This window comes from Dama dama, chromosome 18 (genome assembly GCF_033118175.1).
Source record: "Dama dama isolate Ldn47 chromosome 18, ASM3311817v1, whole genome shotgun sequence".
In the NCBI taxonomy this organism is placed as follows: domain Eukaryota; kingdom Metazoa; phylum Chordata; class Mammalia; order Artiodactyla; family Cervidae; genus Dama; species Dama dama.
This window is the reverse complement of record NC_083698.1, coordinates 11,296,910-11,316,967: the sequence shown is the minus strand read 5'-3', so window position 1 is coordinate 11,316,967 and position 20,058 is coordinate 11,296,910. Positions and strand designations below refer to the sequence as shown.

The window sequence follows — 20,058 nt, the reverse complement described above, 5'->3', positions numbered from 1 at the left end:
ACTTAAAGAAGTGATTTGCCCTGAATTTTATTATGTAATTGTTATTGCTTATTTAGGAGATAGCATAATAGACTAGCTTATATGTATGAATTATTAAATGTCAAGATCAGGTAAAGTGGAATAAATCATTTCTAGGAGAGATATGAGAACTAATACTCAAAGAGTACCCAATGCCTTTTTATAAGTATTTCTGAAAGTCACCTTACATTTATCAATGGTATTTATGCTTTGTCTGGCAAACAGTTAATACAGTGGAGATTCTTACCATTTAAAAGTTGCTCTTTATACTTTTCTTTGAAAAAAGGTAAAATGAAAAAGATACTGTAGCAATTATATAGTTGATCACTTCTCATGATGTATTTCGTTGGTAATAATCTCCATAAAAATTACCAAAGAGATGTTATGGTTGTCTTTAGTATTTAATAACAATTTAAAAAATTAATTGTGCCTAATTCTGCTTACATAGTACTTGAAAAGTCTGTAAACACACCAAGTTGAGAGTTGTTCCATGTTTTGTCCTAAAATAAACTTAACAATATCTTGCATGTTGCTTCAGTTTTCTCAGAAATGTCTATAGTGAAACGTGGTTTGACAGTGTAAGTGAATCTGCAAAAACAGACCTCATTATTTGTCTTTCCATCTCTTCTCTTCCCTTTTTGTTTGCAGTGTACACTATTTTGTCCAAGGTACACTCCGATCGGAATGTCTACCCCTCCGCAGGCGTCCTCTTTGTTCATGTTTTGGAAAGAGAGTATTTTAAGGGGGAATTTCCACCTTACCCCAAACCTGGTATGTTCTTGGTGGAGGGAAAAAAATAGGTTAATTTATTAAATTTTTCCTTTTATTCAGTGTGCATAATCCAGGTAACATTTAATCAGATATTTCTGACATTATTTGATATGGTCGGAATATGTGCTAAATTGATTGTTATAGGATATTTCCCATTTTAAGATTCGAAATTTAATTACAGAAGAAAACAATTCATTTTTGAATTTTGAAGAAAGAGTATTTCTGATTATTTAGTTTGAGTTTTGTACCTCTGACAAATCATCTACCCATATTCTCATAGAAATAATTATAGCTGTAAAATTATGATTTTCCACATTAAAGTCTTACCTAAGACATTGACTTTTGGAAAATTATACATATATCATAGAACAGAATGAAATATGGTATTAAGAAAGTTCTCAAAAAAACTTTTACAATATGAAATAATTTTATGTAACTTCATGATAATATAATGGAGATTAATTTTTCTTCAAAGTTATACCAATTACAAAGTCTTATTTAATCATCTGTTGGTTTAAATTATGTTTTGTTCGATTGTCATAAATGCCATCCAGTTAATGAAGATGTAGAAAGAATAGCAAGAGAAAGTATATTGTTATTATGACTCTTACTTAAGTAACAAAAATGAATTTTCTGAAAATTATGGCATAAATATTATTTTTGTAGATTATATGATGAATAGCATACCTGAAAATACTCATAAAATATAGTTAAGCATGTTTTCACCAGTATTCAAGAAAAAAGGCAATCTTTTCATCAGTTATTTATAAAATGTTTTCTCATGAGGCATGGTACTTTTGCAGAACTGTATAGCTAAACCTTTTAAGCAGAGAAGAAAACATATAGTTTCATATAGTTAAGAGCATAGTTTCTGGGGTCAACCAAGATTAAATTCTCCTTTCCCCATTTAATTTGACTATGAGGAGTTAACTGGAAAATTACATATTTCATCAATAAAATTATGGCTATAATAGTACTACTTTTATTGGTATGTTTGGAATCAGATGAAATAATAGTACCTGTAGAGGCCAGGCACAACAATGGGGCTTGGGACATGCTAATAAAATGATGCTATTATTATTGTTTATTATTAATAAATGTCATGTTATTGACATTCTTTTAGATTTGGATTTTTCAACTCATCCTCCAGTGTTTTGGAATTACATTATTTTTGTTTTGATGATACCTTTATAATTTTGAGATATCCCTTAAGATTAGGTTGATGGTGTTCAGAGTTTAATGAAAGAAAGATTCAAAAGAATGAACATATCAACATGATTAGGGGATTTTCCTGAAAGTTAGTTGTCTCATTGATAGACCTTCTCCACTGCTATGTGACCCCCACGCCTCCCAAAAAAATTAAAGAAAGGAAAAGACAATTTGAAAAAAATTGCATGAATACACTTTCTTTGTTGCCTCAGATTTCTAGACAAACTAAACCACCAAAAAGATTTTTTTTTTTACATGAGGTCCTAATGTAAATTCTCAGGTGGATTTCTTTTGGTTTTATTTTTTTTGCTACAAATGTTAAGAAAAGGCTTTTTAGACAGACATATTTTTGTTGAAACTATCAAAGCAACATGTGAAAATAACTGTTTTATATCTTACTTCTGTGTTTCTTACCTAGGTGAGATTAGTAATGATCCCATAACATTTAACACAAATTTAATGGGTTACCCAGACCGTCCTGGATGGCTTCGATATATCCAAAGGACACCATATAGTGATGGAGTCCTTTATGGATCTCCAACAGCCGAAAATGTGGGGAAACCAACAGTCATTGAGGTAATTTACTTAGAAGGAGAAAAATTATATTCTTGTTTATTTGTAATTTGAGTTTCAAATGTAATTAAAATTATGTGGCAGTGGTTTTCAGTATTTTATGCATGGAAACACATGAGATAACATTTGGAAATATACCATTTCTTTCTGTTCATCTACAGAGTTTTCTGTTTCAGCTTTTATATAAAAAAGGGCAGTCTAAATTAGTGAAAAAAATTAAAAGACTCCTCTGAATAAATAAAAAGATAAATAAATTAAAAAATAAATAGACTCCTATGAATTCTATTTAAGAAGATGAATGCACTTATTTCCTCCAAATTTTAATTTCAGATTTCATGTTCATTCAAATACAAGCATGTAAACAGATGTCTTTTGAGCCCCTACCATGTACTGAGCATTATGATAGGCATTGATGGTAGAAAAATGAATAGTAGCCATCCCCTGCCATGTCTTACAGTTCTGAGGTTGAAGCACTGGAATGGAAACTCAGACTTAGCCAACACTGACATAACTGTTACAGTAAGAAGGTGCTGTCTGATGCAGAGTTGTAAGAGGGTAAATAGAAATTCACTAAGTAGAAGGAAGGCTATTCTAGGAAGAAGATACAGCACATCAAAATCTTGGAGACATAAACAACCACGTGGTCTTAGAGAACTTTAGGGGCTTTTAGAGGACAGCATGCACTCCAGAGGGCAACTGATGGGAACAGAGGTGTAGACGCTGATACAGGCAGATCTTGGGGCTCTGTAAGCCATGCAGATACGTTTGACCTTGACTTTGGGAGTTTGGTGGTGCTGTAATTAATCAGACTTTTATCAGTACCTGACATCATACCTGGAATATATTAGAAATTAAGACAATAAGGACTTGCCTGGCAGTCCAGTGGTTAAATCCAGTAGTTAAGACTCCACATTTTCACTGCAGGGGACATGGGTTCGATCCCTGGTCAGGGAACTAAGATTCCACATGCCACATGGCATGGCCAAAAAAAAAAAAAAGAAATTAAGACAGTAAAAACAATGATGACATCAAACCTTTAATGGGAATTAATTTTCTTTTAATGAATGGATATAAAAGCTAAAAGTGTTTCACTCTTTACTGTACCTAACAAAATCAGAATTACACTGGCAATTAATGGCAAGAGAGGTCTACTACAGTTTTAGGCTTCAATGCCTCTAAGATCGTAAATTGGAATTTTTTTTTTAAATTACTATTTTTAATTGAAGGATAATTGCTTTACAGTATGGTGTTGGTTTCTTCCAGACATCAGCGTGAATCAGCCATAGGTATACCTACGTCCCCTCCCTGTTGAACTTAACTCTCCAATTCGGTAAAGACTTGCTGGTAGTGACCAGGGCACGAGCATTGGAACTGCTTGCGGAATTGCCAGGGGTTTGTGCAGGTCATGGGTGGCATGTGTGTGGTAATTTTACAAATTCTCAGGAGGCTACATGCTTTGCGTTTTTCTCCAAAGTTTTAATCAGCCATGGACTGTGGATATGAACTTCCATGTTGACTGAGAGAAGGTGTTTCTTCATCTGAACTGAAGTTTGTATTAACATGACTTTTCAATGATGTCTGTCTATAAATCTGCTTTCTTAAGGCAGTGTTGATATAAGATAGAATATGTGTAGATATAGGAAAGTTATTTGGAGTTATTGTCAAAATAAGTTTTAAAAATATTTAGTAAAGTTATAAAAGAAATATATAAATGGAAGTTACCACATTGCTAGATTCAAAAAGAAAAACACAGTCACCTGGATAGATTCAAAGAAAGCATTTACTAAAATTCAACACCTCTTCTTGATAAGAAAAAAGAAACTCTGAGCAAACTAGGAGAACAATTGAGCTTCCTTAACCTAATAGTTTATATATTGAAACTAATAGCAAACATCGTTTTTTAATGCGAAAACACTAGGAGAATTCCATTTAAATTCAGGAACAAAACAAGAATAGCTCCCTTTATCACATCTGTTACAGAACATTTTAGAAGTCCTCTCCAGTGCAGTAAATAAAGAAAAATTTATAAGTGTTTGAAAGGAAGAAATGGAATTGTCAATGATGTAAAGAGTCTGTAAGCTATTAAAATGTTAAGAAAGCCTGGCAGTAAGTTATAGGATTGATATAAAAAACTTAATTATATTTATTTATTAAATAACAAGTATTGAGAAAAATGCAAGTTTTTAAAAGATACCATTTTTAGTAATGAAATTCTAATGTACTTGGAATAAATCTAACAAAAGGTATATATGGGAAAAATTATAAAAATTTATTGATATTAAATAGCACCTGTATAAATAAAAAGCTATTCTATCATTCAGGGATAGGAAGACTCAAAATCATGAAAGTATTGCTTTCTCCCTAATTGATCTATAGATTCAGTGCAGTTCAAATAAAAACATCTCAATAGGTTATTTCACGAAAGTTGACAACTAAAATTGTCTAAGTCTAAAATTGATGAAGAAATTAATAACCAAGAAAAAAAAAAGAACCAAGAAAAATCAAGACACTTTTAAAGTGGGAAAATAAGGGAGTAAGATTTCTTTCTTTTCCAGATATCAAGATTTATTGTGAATCTGTAGTAACCAATCATAAGTTTGTATTGATACAAGAATAGAGAAATTAACCGATGAATAAAATAGGGAGCCCAGAGACAAGTCTATTTACATAAAGAACAACAGTATATATCTAAAGAAATGGTGCCGCATATCACAGATTAGGGAAAAGGAAGCCTATTGACTGAAACTCAGCTACATGACAAACATAAAATTAGATTCTTACTTCCAAGAAATACAAAACTCATGTCTAGGTATATTGAAGATTTAGCAAAATTTTAAGCTATTATATAAAAATGTAGATTTATCTCTGGGCTTTCTGTTTTGTTCCATTGATCCATATTTCTGTCTTTGTGCCCGTTCTATACTGTATCTTTTTGACTATAGCTTTGTGATATAGTTGGAAGTCAGAGATAAATCCATGCAGCTATGGACACCTTACCTTTGACAAAGGAGGCAAAAATATACAATGGAGAAAAGACAATCTCTTTAACAAGTGGTGCTGGGAAAACTGGTCAACCACCTGTAAAAGAATGAAACTAGAATACTTTCTAACACCATACACAAAAATAAACTCAAAATAGATTAAAGATCTAAAGGTAAGACCAGAAACTATAAAACTCTTAGAGGAAAACATAGGCAGAACACTCTCTGACATAAATGACAGCAAGATCCTCTATGACCCACCTCCCAGAGTAATGGAAATAAAGACAAAAATAAACACATGGGACCTAATTAAATTTATAAGGTTTTGCACAATGAAGGAAACTATAAGCAAGGATAAAAGGCAGCCTTTAGAATGGGAGAAAGTAATAGCAAATGAAACAGCTGACAAAGAATTACTCTCCAATATACAAGCAGCTCATACAGCTCAATACCAGAAAAATAAACAACCCAGTCAAAAAGTGGGCCGAAGAACTAAACAGATGTTTCTTCAAAGAAGACATACAGATGGCTAACAAACACATGAAAAGATGCTCAACATCACTCACTATTAGAGACATGCAAACCAAAACCACAATGAAGTACAGTCTCACACCGGTCAGAAGGGCTGCCCTCAAAAAGTCTACAAACAGTAAATTCTGGAGAGGGTGTGGAGAAAAGGGAAGCCTCTTACAACTGTTGATAGGAGTACAAACTGATACAGCCACCATGGAGAACAGTGTGGAGATTCTTTAAAACACTGGAAATAGAGCTGTCATATGACCCAACAATCCCACTGCTGGGCATACACACCGGGGAAACCAGAATTGAAAGAGACACGTGTTCCCTAATGTTCATCGCAGCACTGTTTACAATTGCTAGGACATGGGAGCCACCTAGATGTCCATTGGCAGATGAATGGTTAAGAAAGCTGTGGTACATATACACCATGGAATGTTACTCAGCTATAAAAAAGAACACGTTTGAATCAGTTCTATTGAGGTGAATGAAACTGGAGCCTATTATACAGAGTGAAGTAACTCAGAAAGAGAAACACCAATACAGTGTATTAATGCATATATATGGAATTTAGAAAGATGGTAATGACTACCTTATATGCAGGACCACAAAAGAGACACAGATGTAAAGAATAGACTTTTGGACTGTGTGGGAGAAGGCAAGGGTGGGATGATTTGAGAGAATAGCATTGAAACATGTATGTTACCATATGTGAAATAGATGTCTAGTGTAAGTTCGATGCATGAAGCAGGGCACCCAGAGCCAGTGCTCTGGGACAACCCAGAGGGATGGGGTGGGAGGGGTTTTCAGGATGGGGGACACATGTACACCTGTGGCTGACGCACATCAATGTATGGCAAAAACCACCACAATATTGTAAACTGATTAGCCTCCAATTAAAATAAATTAAGAAATGTAGAGGAGTATCTTTCTGAATTGGGGGGTAGGAAAGGATATCTTAAATAAAACCTAAATTTTTTTACTTAAGAAATACTTGATCAAGTTACCATATTAAACTTGTGAACTTCCATTCATCAAAAGAAAACTTTAAAGACAACCCACAAACTGGAAGATGATATTTGATATATATGTAACTGACTAATAATAAGTATATAAAATATGAAAATGGACACCTACAATTTCAGTAAGAAAAAGACATGAATAGACAGTTTTACCAAAGAGAAGACATAAATGCCATTTAAGTAAAGAAGTTTGCTTTCATCAGTATAAGAAGGAATATTAAAATTAAGACTGCAGTGAGAATTTTACCCTCAGTAAAGTTCTTTGGCAGTGGATGTGGGAATTGGAGTAATCACTTTGGAAATCAGAGTATCTTACATAGCTGAATGACATGGTACCCTATGATCTAGCCATCCCCCTTCTACATATGACTTAAGTACTTGCAGGGAATTCCCTGGCATGCCAGTGGTTGGGACTTGGGCTTTCACTGCTATGGCCTGGGGTTTAATCGCTGGTCGAGGAACTAGCATCCTGCAAGCCACGTGGTGTGACCAAAATATAAAAAAAAAGGAATATTTGCAAATGTCCAGCACCCAAAGGCATGCACAGTCATGTTCCTTGAGCAATGTTTGCATGGGAAAACATTGGAAACCCACAAACCAACCGAGACCCCGAAGTCCATCAACAAGAGAATAGATCAATAATTCCTGGAATTATTATTTCACACAGTAAACACTTACACAGCAAGAATGAAGTTAAACTTGCCTGGCAACGTGAATAAATGCTTTAAACATAATGTTGGAAAAAACCCCAAACCTTTGAAGACTAGTTTATGATTTTTATAGAGTTCAAAAGGCATCAAAGTACACAATGTATTTTAAACATACATGCATGTATAATAAAACGATATTTAAAACTAATGGGATGATAAACACAAAATCCAAAGTGGTTTCTCTGGTGGGAGAGAGGCGAGAAGCTAGGACAGAAGAGAAACACATATGTTGAGCCATGATTCACAGGGGTTCATTATACCTTACTACCAACATATAAGGTTATGAATAAGTATCAAATAATATCTTTAAAAAAGGTGAAAACAACATATCTTTCATCTAACACTAGTAGTGTTTTATCTGTAAATAACTCATTTTACACCCATCTATAAAAACATATTTTCAGAATTTAAAAATATTCTGTTAATATAGTGAAAAGATTTTGCATATCTTAAATATTTAGCCATTTACATCCGTAATTTATTTAGTAGATATTTATTAAACATCTAAGATAAATCAGCCACTGTTTTAGAAATAGGGGATCCAAAAGTGTACACACGTGCATATCTCTTTGCTATGAAGGGCTTCACATCATGATAAGTAGACTTTGATAGATGATATTATAGTATTTAAATATCTCACTAGAAATGATAGAAGAATTGCATTCTTTTATAGCTATTAAAATTAAGCATTAAATATAAATCTGGATAATAAAATGCTTCCTCATGATTTATGAAAAGGTTCTTCACTCTCTTATGTAGCCTATGATTTTAAAAAACTTGTTAGAATTATGGAATTTACAATAGTGAACTTTCTGATAATTATGGGAAGGCTGGCCAGAAAAATATTACCATTAATTTGAAAATGTTTAACTTTTTCTCCCTGAGCATTAGCCTTAAGATATTATAGCAAATAGTATTTAGTATTTTTTTTCCATTGAGAACATGATTAAAATCTTGCAGAGTAAACTTTTAAACTCATGAGCATTCCCAAATGTCTTTTGCTTCTTTGCAAACAGTAATGCCCCATTTATATAATGACTAGTCTTAATTTTAGTGTTTGGTTGTGCACCTCATTGATCATGTGTCCCAACAGAGAGCAGCAACAAAGTCACTGAATCCAAAAGAAATCTGACAGATTGTGGAGAGAGAAGTTCTGTTATCTTGGTGGAATAATAAACTTTTCAGAATATGTACTTTTAAATATTGTTAAAGTTTTAGAATTTTTAATTCCCAAATTCTGATTTTCACTGTTGTCTCAAATGATATTTCTGATGAGGGTGATGTATTTAAAGCTCATATATGATGCTTAAAATCCTGATACTGGTTCTGAGTGTGCAAGATATTTGTGTCCTACTTTTTTATCTCAGTGTCAACTGTGACTGCGATTACTGCCGGAAGGACAGTGCTGGGATGCTAAGACAATCATTTGGTTGTTGGTTTATTTTCTTTTTGAGGTACCGCAGGCCTGTCTGAGTGATTTCGTATCTGTTATAAAGTTAATTATTCTTAGATTTTTGAAGCCACATCCTGCTGTTGGCCTTTGCTTTGTTTGTTGTTTGCAGTGGCTATTTCTGAGTTGACTTTGATGTAAGTTCATTGACTCCACAAACATTTACTGATATTTTTTTGTGAAGGAATTGATCTGTGGTTTTGAGCATGTTCCATCAGACTGTGATCCCTACTGCTGTGTTCCATTGTGAGATATGATATCCAAAGGGGTCCTGACATTCCCTGACTGGTTGGTGTGCAGTTTGGTGCTAAATGCAGACAACACAGAGATGTGCTTGTTTTAAAGTGTACTTTCTGATATGATCCTTAAGTTCCATTCAAAAGTACAGAAATAGATTTTGTATGTTTTTTTTTTATTCAAGTTTAGAATGGCTCTGGTAAGTAATTCATAATAGTTAATCCATTTACTAATGATGCATCTGCATTGCTACTGGCACTTAACAGTCTTCTATAAAAGGGTTTTTCTGATTTTAACTTGTTGTTTTAGCATGTTTAATAGACCTGACTAATTATCTATTTCCCATAATATTGCTAAAAGCTCTGATTCTTGTTGTTCAGAGAAGGAATATTTTGTAAGTATATAGACAAATAATGAAAATGGAAAGAACGACAATTTGTTTTCATTTAGCCCTTAATGAATTTCATTTTTCAAATAACATTTCACTTCTTTAATATGACTTTCTTTTTCTAATAGATAACTGCCTATAATAGGCGTACCTTTGAGACTGCAAGGCACAATTTGATCATTAATATAATGTCAGCAGAAGGTAGGTATGGGAAAATATGTTATTGATTGTTTCCTTATTTGCAAGAAGTATTTCACTTATATTTTATAGGTATATAAAATCTAGTTCAGGATTTTAAAACTCCACATACCTACCATACCTAATAAAATAGTAAAATGTTGAAAATAAAACTAAGCAATATTTAATTCATGACAAAATATCATGATTTGTTTTGGTGCTGAAAACCTCAGGGTAGGGAGCCAAATATAGAGGCCACTTATTTCTCCAGGCCTTGGTTAAATCATCTGTTGAGTGGGACTTATAACATTCCTCTTATAAGTCTGAGGTAAGGAAGCGATAATTTAAGGCTCAAAATGTGCTTGACATAGGGCTGGTCATAGAATTCATCACTGGTATGATTTTACTTTAAAACCTATCATAGCTCATAGTCTAGTTGTATGTGATGCTAAAGAGATGTCAATGGACAGAAATAAACCATCATTTGGGTCACAGTCTCCTTTCTAAATAGCTAATCACTTAGCTGGAGTAATTGCTAGAGTCCATCAGCAATTTAGAATTGAAAGTGAAATTGAAGTCGTTCAGTCGTGTCCGACTCTTTGCAACCCCATGGACTGCAGCCTCCCAGGCTCCTCTGTCCATAGGATTTTCCAGGCAAGAGTACTGGAGTGGGTTGCCATTTTCTTCTCCAGGGGAATCTTCCCGACTCAGGGATTGAACCCGGGTCTCCTGCATTGCAGGCGGACGCTTTACTCTCTAAGACACCAGGGATTTAAACGTGCTCAAATTGGTAAGTGATACCTTAGGATTTAGAAGGCTAGGAACACAAGAGTTACTCCAACACTTAGCATATTCTGACGCCATTTTGGCATTCAGTTGGGAAAGACATACCCCTAAAAATTTTGTGGTTAAAATTTATAAATCATGGGATACTATACCAGATATCATTTATGAGGGTGATGGGAGAAGAACTGATACAATATTCCCTCCCACCTCAGCACAGAAAAACAATTGTGTATCCTGGATAGGAAAATTCTTACTTCTATTTACTAGTACAACACATTTTATCATGTCCTACTAATTTGGGATTCATAGTAATTCAGTAAAGGCTGTGTTTAAAGTTATCTTTACTCTCTATGAAAGAAAGTAATTTCAATAGAAATGAAAATGTAATACAATACATAATTGAGGAGAATGCTTCATGATTTTGAACCCCTTGAGTTTTTCCTGTTGGCACTTTAGCTGTATTAATTGCAGACAACAAATGTGCTAGTTTTAAAATTTAAAATGACCTTTCCTAGTGGCTTAGTTGGTAAAGAATCTGCCTGCAATTCAATAGACCTGGGTTCGATCCCTGGGTCGGGAAGATCCCCTGGAGAAGGAAATGGCAACCCACTCCAGTACTCTTGCCTGGAGAATTCCATGGACAGAGGAGCTGGGTAGGTTAGAGTCCATGGGACTGCAAAGAGTTGGACACGACCCTGCGACTTTCACTGTTCCTTTCATATATGAGAAGAAAGTCCAAGTGCCCATTCCTTTGGCCAGGACAGAAGATTCCCTGTCCCTGTTTCCACTTCCCAAGGGCTTTTATAAGGTACTCATATTTGGATTAAGGAGATATTTACTCTTTATTCCAATTGTAATTGAGTACTTGCATCCAGTCCAAGCAGTCCATGTAAAACTGGAATATCCTTAATGAGCAGAATGATTGTGATGTTCCCTTTCCTTGGGAATCCATCAGTTTAGTTATATACTTATATTACAGTGGACTTGGACCACTAACCACACTAGTGTGTTCTCCGAGGGACTCAGAAATTTTTTGCAAGGTATGGGAATCCCTACAAGCAAAGAGTTGGACACGACTTAGCGACCGAACAACAACAAAAACAAATTGAAACATAACCTGGTCTGTGGTTTGAACTGCTTTCTTTTCAAGTCTGGTCTTGGTCCAGTTGACACAGAATATATCCTAACAGGTGATTCTGATGTGTGGGAACCATATTCAAGCAGATACTAATGGAAGACTGCTAGTCGACTGTAGGATTGAAAGTTGACCTGAGGGGTATTTATCTAAGTCAGGGTTGGGAGAGGACGAATATCTGGGTCTAGAAAGCCTCCTTTTATAGATGCTTAGATTGCATTAGATAGCAAGAGTGAGGGGAGGAGTGAGGTGGTTGGATGGCCTCACAGGCTCACTGGACATGAATTTGAGCAAACTCCAGGAGATAGAGGAGCACAGAGGAGCATGGTGTGCCTGCCATTCATGGGGTCACAAAGAGTCAGACACAACTGAGGAAGTGAACGACAACAGTGGCCAAAACTCAGGAAACCAGGGTACCAACAGGCAGGCGTTTTCCTTCTCTTCTTGATGGAGTGCATGTGGTCACTAGGGTGTGCATCTGCGGGCATGACCTGTACGTGGCCGTTGCTCCCAGATCACGTGAGGAAAAGCAGTAACAGGAGTTGAGTATCAGGATAACCGCGCTCAGTTCTGTCTCCTGCTCTGGGAGATCCAATGGGAAATGAGTCGTGTGGAATCACACAACGTGAAGCTCAAGGAGAGGACGTAGAGTGATTCTCTAAAGCAGGTTTTAGTGCCAGCACTCTGTTGGCTTACTGTTCCCTTGGCCTCTGGGATGTCCAAATATAGCAGGCACGGGATTTCCCCAAAGTTAGAAAGCTCCCGTGACTCATCTCTGGGAGACCTGGCAAGAGCGCTTGGCTGGGTAGATGGCAGGCAACCTACGCTGCCTGGAGCCGCGGAGGGCGTGGCGGCCGCCAGCCTCTTTAGGAGCCGTGGAAGGTCACAGGCATTAGGGAAAGCCAGGGAGCAGCTCTCCAAGGAGGAGCCTTGATGATAAACAGGAAAAAGTTTTGCATGCTTTTTTTTGACAAGTGGATATAAAAGCACTGAATGAAGTGAATAGATGATAGAATTCTAGCCTACTCAACAAACTGTACTTGCTATTATTTATAAATATTATTTATTGCCAAGAAACTGTTCTTCCTGACATTTTTCTGCATGACTGTTTCTCAGTGGGGGGTGGGGGGGGCGGGATGTAACATGATTAAGCTACTGTTTATCTATATAAAACAGGAAATGTATCTGTATAAAACAGGAAACTTATCTACATTAAAGAGAATAAACAGCATATTTTAGAAGATTACAGATGGGCTATACATCAAACAAATCTAACAAAATCATAAGCAGAATAAATTACAGTGTAGGAGAAGAGTGAAGAGCCTTCTGTGATTAGGGTTTTGAAAAACTTAATCTTTAGAGACACTACATTCCAGAAAACTCTCCTGAAAACTCTAGAGCCAGAATATCTCCTGACTTCAGCTCTGGCATCAAATGTCCTTTAATATTAAAGAGGTTTCATAATAAATGAGGTCATCAAGGTTTCAGTTATTTATTTATAATTTTAATTTTTTGTTATTAAGTAAGAATGGACGGATAGTACATGAGTTATAGTAAGTCAGGAGGGAAAAGACCCTGATGCTGGGAAAGATTGAGGTCAGGAGGAGAAGGGGATGACAGAAGATGAAATGGTTGGATGGCATCACTGACTCAACAGACATGAGTTTGAGCAAGCTCTGGGAGTTCGTGATGGACAGGCAAGCCTGGCATGCTGCAGTCCATGGGGTCACAGAGTTGGACACAACTGAGCGACTGAACAACTATACATCATATAACTATTATTGGGGACTTTAAATCTGTGAACAGTCCAGAAATTTTCACTGCAGAATCCAAATAAGTAACCTGTGCCTATTATTATAATAATTGCTAAAGTTTAATATTTTCTAAGTTCTTACTGTATATTGGGAGCTCTGATAAGCACTTTATATACACAGTCTCTTTTAGCTTAGGTAAAAATCATGTGAGGTAAGTTCATATGATCTAAAAATTAGCTTCCTCTTCTGAAAGTATGGAGAAAAATACAAGTGCCTAGTCACTTTCTGATTGTGAGTATTAAATATGGTAATTTACCTGTTTCCCTTAGCTTGACCTACCTCAGAGTATTAAAAGAAAGTAGCTTTTATTATTACAGAAATATTACAAAACAAGAAGAAGGCTATTCTTTGTCTTAATAGAACAGTCAGAATATAGGAAATGGCAGTTTGTAATTCAAGACTAACATTTGAGAAGCTGAAATCAATTATATTTATTTCAAATTTCTTATATTGAGAGTCTGAATTGGACATTGGGTTGGCTTAAAATATTCTTTTTGGCATCTTTAGAGGGAAATTATTGATGAGACATTGAGGAGGAGAAAAGCTAAGTAAATCTCTAACAATGTGAGAGATGGAATTTCATGAGAAATTTTAAATACGATTTCTCTAGAATATCTAATTATGGAGTGATCCAAAGAATGAAATAGTTATGATGTCAAAGTACTTATTGAAAATGCAGTCAATATTTATTTTCATTAAATTTAATGTTTAGCATGCTCTAAAAAGATCAGTAATACTGCGAATTAAAAATACGGTTTTCCATATCGTATATAAGCAACCCACAAACAAGTCCAGGTATTTTGTCTTATCTTCTCTGTTCGAAATGATATTGTTCTGTGTCTCAGCTTCCTCCTCTGTTCACATAGAAATAGCACTGCCTAGGATTGTAATGATTAAATTAAACAATGTGAAAAAGATCTGTCAACTTTGAAACACTACAAACACGAAGTATTTTTCTCAGTTCTGGAAATGCTTCTTCTACCTGGGTACGTTGGCCAGGTGAGAAGGCTGGCAGTCACTGGCAAGTTAGAGGCAGATACGAGATTTGGCATTTTTTCCTTTTCTTTCTTTGTTTCTCTTTCCTATAATTGTGAACTACCCTGCTGTCCCTTGGATTTGATTACATCATAGATAAAATTCTGGGTCAAATGTATGTGGTGTTTTTAGAGATAGCCTCTGTTACAAGGAAAGCCTTTGAAGTCAGGAATAATATTGTTCCCCAAGCCAGGACACGTCAACAAATCTCATCGTTGCTTTGTTTCCCTTTCAAAAGACTCCCTCATTAAAGGTGTGCATACCCTTTTCCCACCAAAATTAGACTTCCCGTTACCCTATCAAGCAGAATTCTTCATTAAAAATATGAACGTAGAAGAAATGCTGGCCAGCGAGGTTCTTGGAGACTTCCTGGGGGCCGTGAAAAATGTGTGGCAGCCCGAGCGCCTGAACGCCATAAACATCACGTCGGCCCTTGACCGGGGCGGCCGGGTCCCCCTGCCCATCAATGACATGAAGGAGGGGTAAGTGGACTTCATCTCATCGCCCTAAGTGTGGATTTTTAAATGTGGCGATATTATCAAACTTAGTGCAGATGGAAGAGGGCCTGTGGCATTTTTCTTTTTAATAAGCGATAGATATTGCAGAGATGTGAAAAAAAATAGCAGTTTTCTGTATTGACAAAGAGGTTACGTTAATGGTCCTTTATATCTGATGTTCCAAGTCCTTTGAAAGCTAATTGTAGATCAGGACTTGCATCATAAATTACAGTGCTAAGGCTTTTTTGTACCTTCTGTAGAGAAGCTGATTATTTAGGGCCCCGAGTTTCAAAGGAAATTGATGCCCCAGTTATCAGCTGCAGGACATACAGATTGCTGTAACTTTATTCTAGGAAACTATTTCTTCGCCTTTAACATTCTTTCCACCATGTGGCGGTGATTGATGGCTGGGGTGGATGTGAAGCCCATTCCTAAAGCCTGGCCTTGTCACTCACAAGCTGGGTAACACTGGGCAAACTGCTGCACCCCTCTGGGCTTCAGCTTCCTCGTCTGCGCCAATGGGAGCGACCTCGGGGTGGTTGTGAGGATTAAAGAGACAATGCATTTGAAAGGGACTTGTCGATTCTCAAGTCTTACAGATATAGAATTTGACTTACACCCTTGTAGGGGTTATAAAATACTTATACCTGAGTACAATGACAGATTGAATGCCCACATCGATGGAATTTTGCTCTTTAATTTCGAATCTGCAAGTTGAGGCGGATCTGCTTTTTTTAAAAAACTAAATCCTATAAAAGTACGAGATACAGAATAAATCACATTGTGCGTAACATATCCTTTTCTAACTCCTCCTTTATCCATATTCTTGGTAACATTTATACAGAGGACATCTGGAATTAACCAGAATGTCTGGATTAATAAGAATGAAATTTAAGGGCAACTTCAAAGGAGAACTTTGTTGGAAATACGGGAAGAAATGCCAAATAGACACAGATAAGGTTGGGCGAGTAGTCAGAAAGGGGATGGAAGCATAAGCAATGACCTGTGAAGTCCAACTTACAAATTTCAGAATTAAGTTGTATCTCGTATGGTACAATAATGGGTTTTTTAAGTCAGTCAAGCATACCTGCAAGTGTTCAGAGAAAAATAGTTGCTTTATTTCTTGCCCGTCTGCTGGTTGGCTGTCTCTGTGAAAACAGAATTCTGGGCTTAACATTTTACTTCAGAGGTACAACGTGGATCTTTTTCCCAGTGAGTAATTAAAGTAGAACCGTAGGAGGAGATGAACAGGAGTATCTCCCCTGAAGACGTTCTCCAAATGTGGAGTCTGTTGAAGAAATGTTGATTGATTTGGCTCTGTTGGGTCTTAGCTGTGCCATCTAGGATCTGTGGTTGCCGTACACAGGCTAGTTGTGGCGCCTGGGCTCAGAATTGGAGTGCACGGACTTAGTTTCTCCATGGCATATGGCATCTTAGTTCTCCCACCAGGGATCAAACCCACGTCCCCTGCATTGCAAGGTAAATTCTTAACCAGTGGACTGCCAGGGAAGTCCCTGGAGTCTTTTCAACAGTTTCTTAAAGTAATGTGTTCCACAGTGATTGTTGAAACAATGACCAAAAATGCTGGAGGAAGCAACAGGGAACCAGTCATTGGTAGAGTTTGCCGTAGTCGTGCTTTCTTCTGGACTCACCCCTTCCCTAATCAGTAGTGTAGGCGCCACCCACAGAGGCCCTGTTAGCCACCACTAGACTAAATTAAGGGCCTTCCTGGTGGCTCAGATGGTAAAGAATCTGCCTGCAATGCGGGAGACCTGGGTTCACTCCCTGGGTCTGAAAGATCCCCTGGAGGAAGGCATGGCAACCCACTCCAGCATTCTTGCCTGGAGAATCTCTTTGGACAGGGCAGCCTGGCGGGCTCCAGTCCATGGGGTTGCAAAGAGTTGGACATGACTGGGTGACTAAGCATAGCACAGAGACTAAATTGAGCTAACACCTCTCTAAACCAAACTCGGACTTAAAACAGTACAGTTCAAATGTGTCTAGCTTGAGAATTGCCAGTAGAGATTTATTTTAAAAATATACCTAGGTTCCTGGCCTCTGATCCCCCCCTAGAGATTCTGGATCTTTTGAGTCTAGGGCTGGGCCTGAGCATGTGAGTCTAAATTAAGAACAGAATTTTTTGTCCTACAAGTACTTGTTGGAGAATCCAGTCATTAGCTGACTGACCCCCAGCACCTGCTAGCAGGAGGCATGTGTTGTCAGCCCCATGGCATTTATTTGGACCCTGTTGTCTCAGATCCCTTCCCAACTAGAAATGCTTTCCATGAGTTTTAATTTAATGTTAAGCTGTAACCTTTACAAAGTATTCATATGGTAAGTCATTTAAAATAGAATTTCTATAAATTGTACCCAGTGCCAACTTTATTACTCTAGTGTACCTATATGAGCACCAAAGCAGTAAGATCCTACTTGAGTATAATTGCATAAGAAAAATTTTTCCTTGGAAATAATTTTGCATGTTTTCTTTGGTTGTTATGTAATGTCAAGGTAACAAAAATAGTTGTTGTTTTTTTTTTTACCCTATTTGCCTTAAATTTAGAATAAATTCAGTGCTTAACTCACCTCTTGTGCCTTCCTTCCTTTTTAATGGTGAATATCATGATTCTTAATTCACTTGTTGAACTTTTGGGGGGGCTTCCCTGGTGGCTCAGCAATAAAGAATTCACCTGCAATGCAGGAGATGTGGGTTCAATCCCTGGTCAGGAAGATCCCCTGGAGAAGGAAATGGCAACCCACTCCAGTATTCTTGCCTGAGAAATCCCATGGACAGAGGTGCCTGGTGGGCTGCAGTCCCTGGGGTCATAAAAGAATTGGATGTGACTTAGTGACCGAGCAACAACATCATGATTCCTAATCCACTTAGTAAACTTTTTGCCTCTGTACTTTCTTTTGAAAGTAACATGACCTATAAATGTCGTTAAAAATGAAATACTGGAAAGATCAAGGGTATGGTCAGAGATGCAAAGGAATCGCATCACTTTATTTTCTAAAATTTTATTTAAAAATATACTTCAGAAGTATTAAACACCTACTAACTGTGTTCTGCTTTATGCTTTGAGTGAGTCTCAGTCTGTGATTTTAAAAAATCTCCTTAAATGGTTTACTATTATGATGCACGGCAGCCACAATTTACTAACTGAAAATTTTTCCACCTTGGTCAAACCCACAGCAGATGGCCAAGAGGAGCTCTCAGTAGTAGACCCTCGGGGTAAGCCTCCAGCCCTTCCATAGCCCACAATGCCATTAAGTATCAGTCCCCAGGAGTTCCTGCTACAGCGCCCAAGCTCCTCGTCCTGCTTGGTGTGCATTTCCCCCCCCCTCATTTCTGCAGACCTCACTGCCAGCTTTTAAACTTCTTCTAAATTTAACAGAAACCAGTGGAAAGATTTCCTTCAGAGTGAATAAGCTCCTGCAAAGGAAAGCTGAACCTCCTGAAAAGATTCCCTTTCACTTTCCAGCCCCATAACCCCAGGGCAACTGTGCTCTCTCTCTGGGTGTGGTCTCAGGGCTGCTTTTGCTCTTGACATTGAGCCAGAGACTAAGGACTCGTGGATGCATTTAGCCTGGGATAAAGCTGGGGGAAAGAGGAGCAGGTTCATATTTCAGTCTGGGCATGGCATAGCTGCCAACTCAGGGTGAGTGATGTGGTGTAAATGGTGGTTATGAAGGGAATGATGGGGTGTGAGGATTAAAGAATATACTCACTTTTCATAAGAGATTGTCAAACCTACCACTGTTTCCTCTGGTTACCAAAGCCTGTGGATCTAGCCTCAATCAGCAACAGAGAATCCTAGTTTATTCTCTAGACAATGTCACGGAGTGCGCCCTCTAATTAATTGTCTGCTTTTTGCCCTGGAAAGGGCTCAGAGAGAAGTCACACTTGGAGAAGAAAATGTAAGTCAGAGGCTGCCAAAGACTCATCTGATGCAAGGCCGTGGTCGTGGGCCAGTCTGTAGTGCTCAATCAGTCCTCATCTTTGGTGGTTTGTGAGATAGTCTTTTATTCTTAAATAATGTGCCTCCTGTATTTTTGATGCAACTATTCTTTCTTTTATGGAATGATGATAAGAGTTGGAATTTTTGAGCTTTTAATAATAAAATTGGAAGCCAATATAAGCCCATTTTTATAAATATAAAAATATGTCAATTAAAAAAATCCATGCAACTCTGTATCTATATGTCTATAACTATATGTCTTTAGTTTCTGTTCTTCTAAGTTCTAGGCATAGATTGATTTTTTTTTTCTTCCATTGTTTAGCATTTAGTAAAATTTTTTTATAGGGGAATAATGTATTACTCTCTAGGGTATAGTGATTTAAAGAGTACAGTTGAAACATATACATTACCATATGTAAAATAGGCAGCCAGTGGGAATTTGCTGTCCGATGCAGGGAACTCAAAACCAGTGCTCTGTGACAAGCTAGAGGGATGGGATGGCTGATTCATGTTGATGTGTGGCAGAAACCATCACTAGATTATAAAGTAATTATCCTCCAATTAAAAATACAATTAAATTTAAAAAATAAAGAGTACAGTCTATGCTCACATCTCTTAGGAACCAGAAAGTAATCAGATAACTAGAAGACAGTGTTGTATGTGTCGTAGTTAAGGTATTCATGGAGATGACTCCTCCCCCACTTCTGGTCCATGTCAGAGGGTTCATAGAGGTGATGAGGTTTAAAATATGAGTGCAAATTAGCCATCCTAAAGGAAACCAGT

At 36.9% G+C, this 20,058-nt stretch overlaps 1 protein-coding gene across 1 annotated transcript in view; it reads left to right on the top strand.

The window, feature by feature from the left end:
- SGCE (sarcoglycan epsilon) overlaps nt 1–20,058 on the top strand; it is a 71,163-nt gene that overhangs the window by 25,605 nt on the left and 25,500 nt on the right. Inside the window, exons 2-5 of the mRNA XM_061164922.1 lie at nt 667–789; nt 2,417–2,574; nt 10,004–10,076; nt 15,106–15,304. Of these exons, the coding sequence (XP_061020905.1) occupies nt 667–789; nt 2,417–2,574; nt 10,004–10,076; nt 15,106–15,304 (553 nt within the window). The remainder of the gene's footprint in view (nt 1–666; nt 790–2,416; nt 2,575–10,003; nt 10,077–15,105; nt 15,305–20,058) is intronic.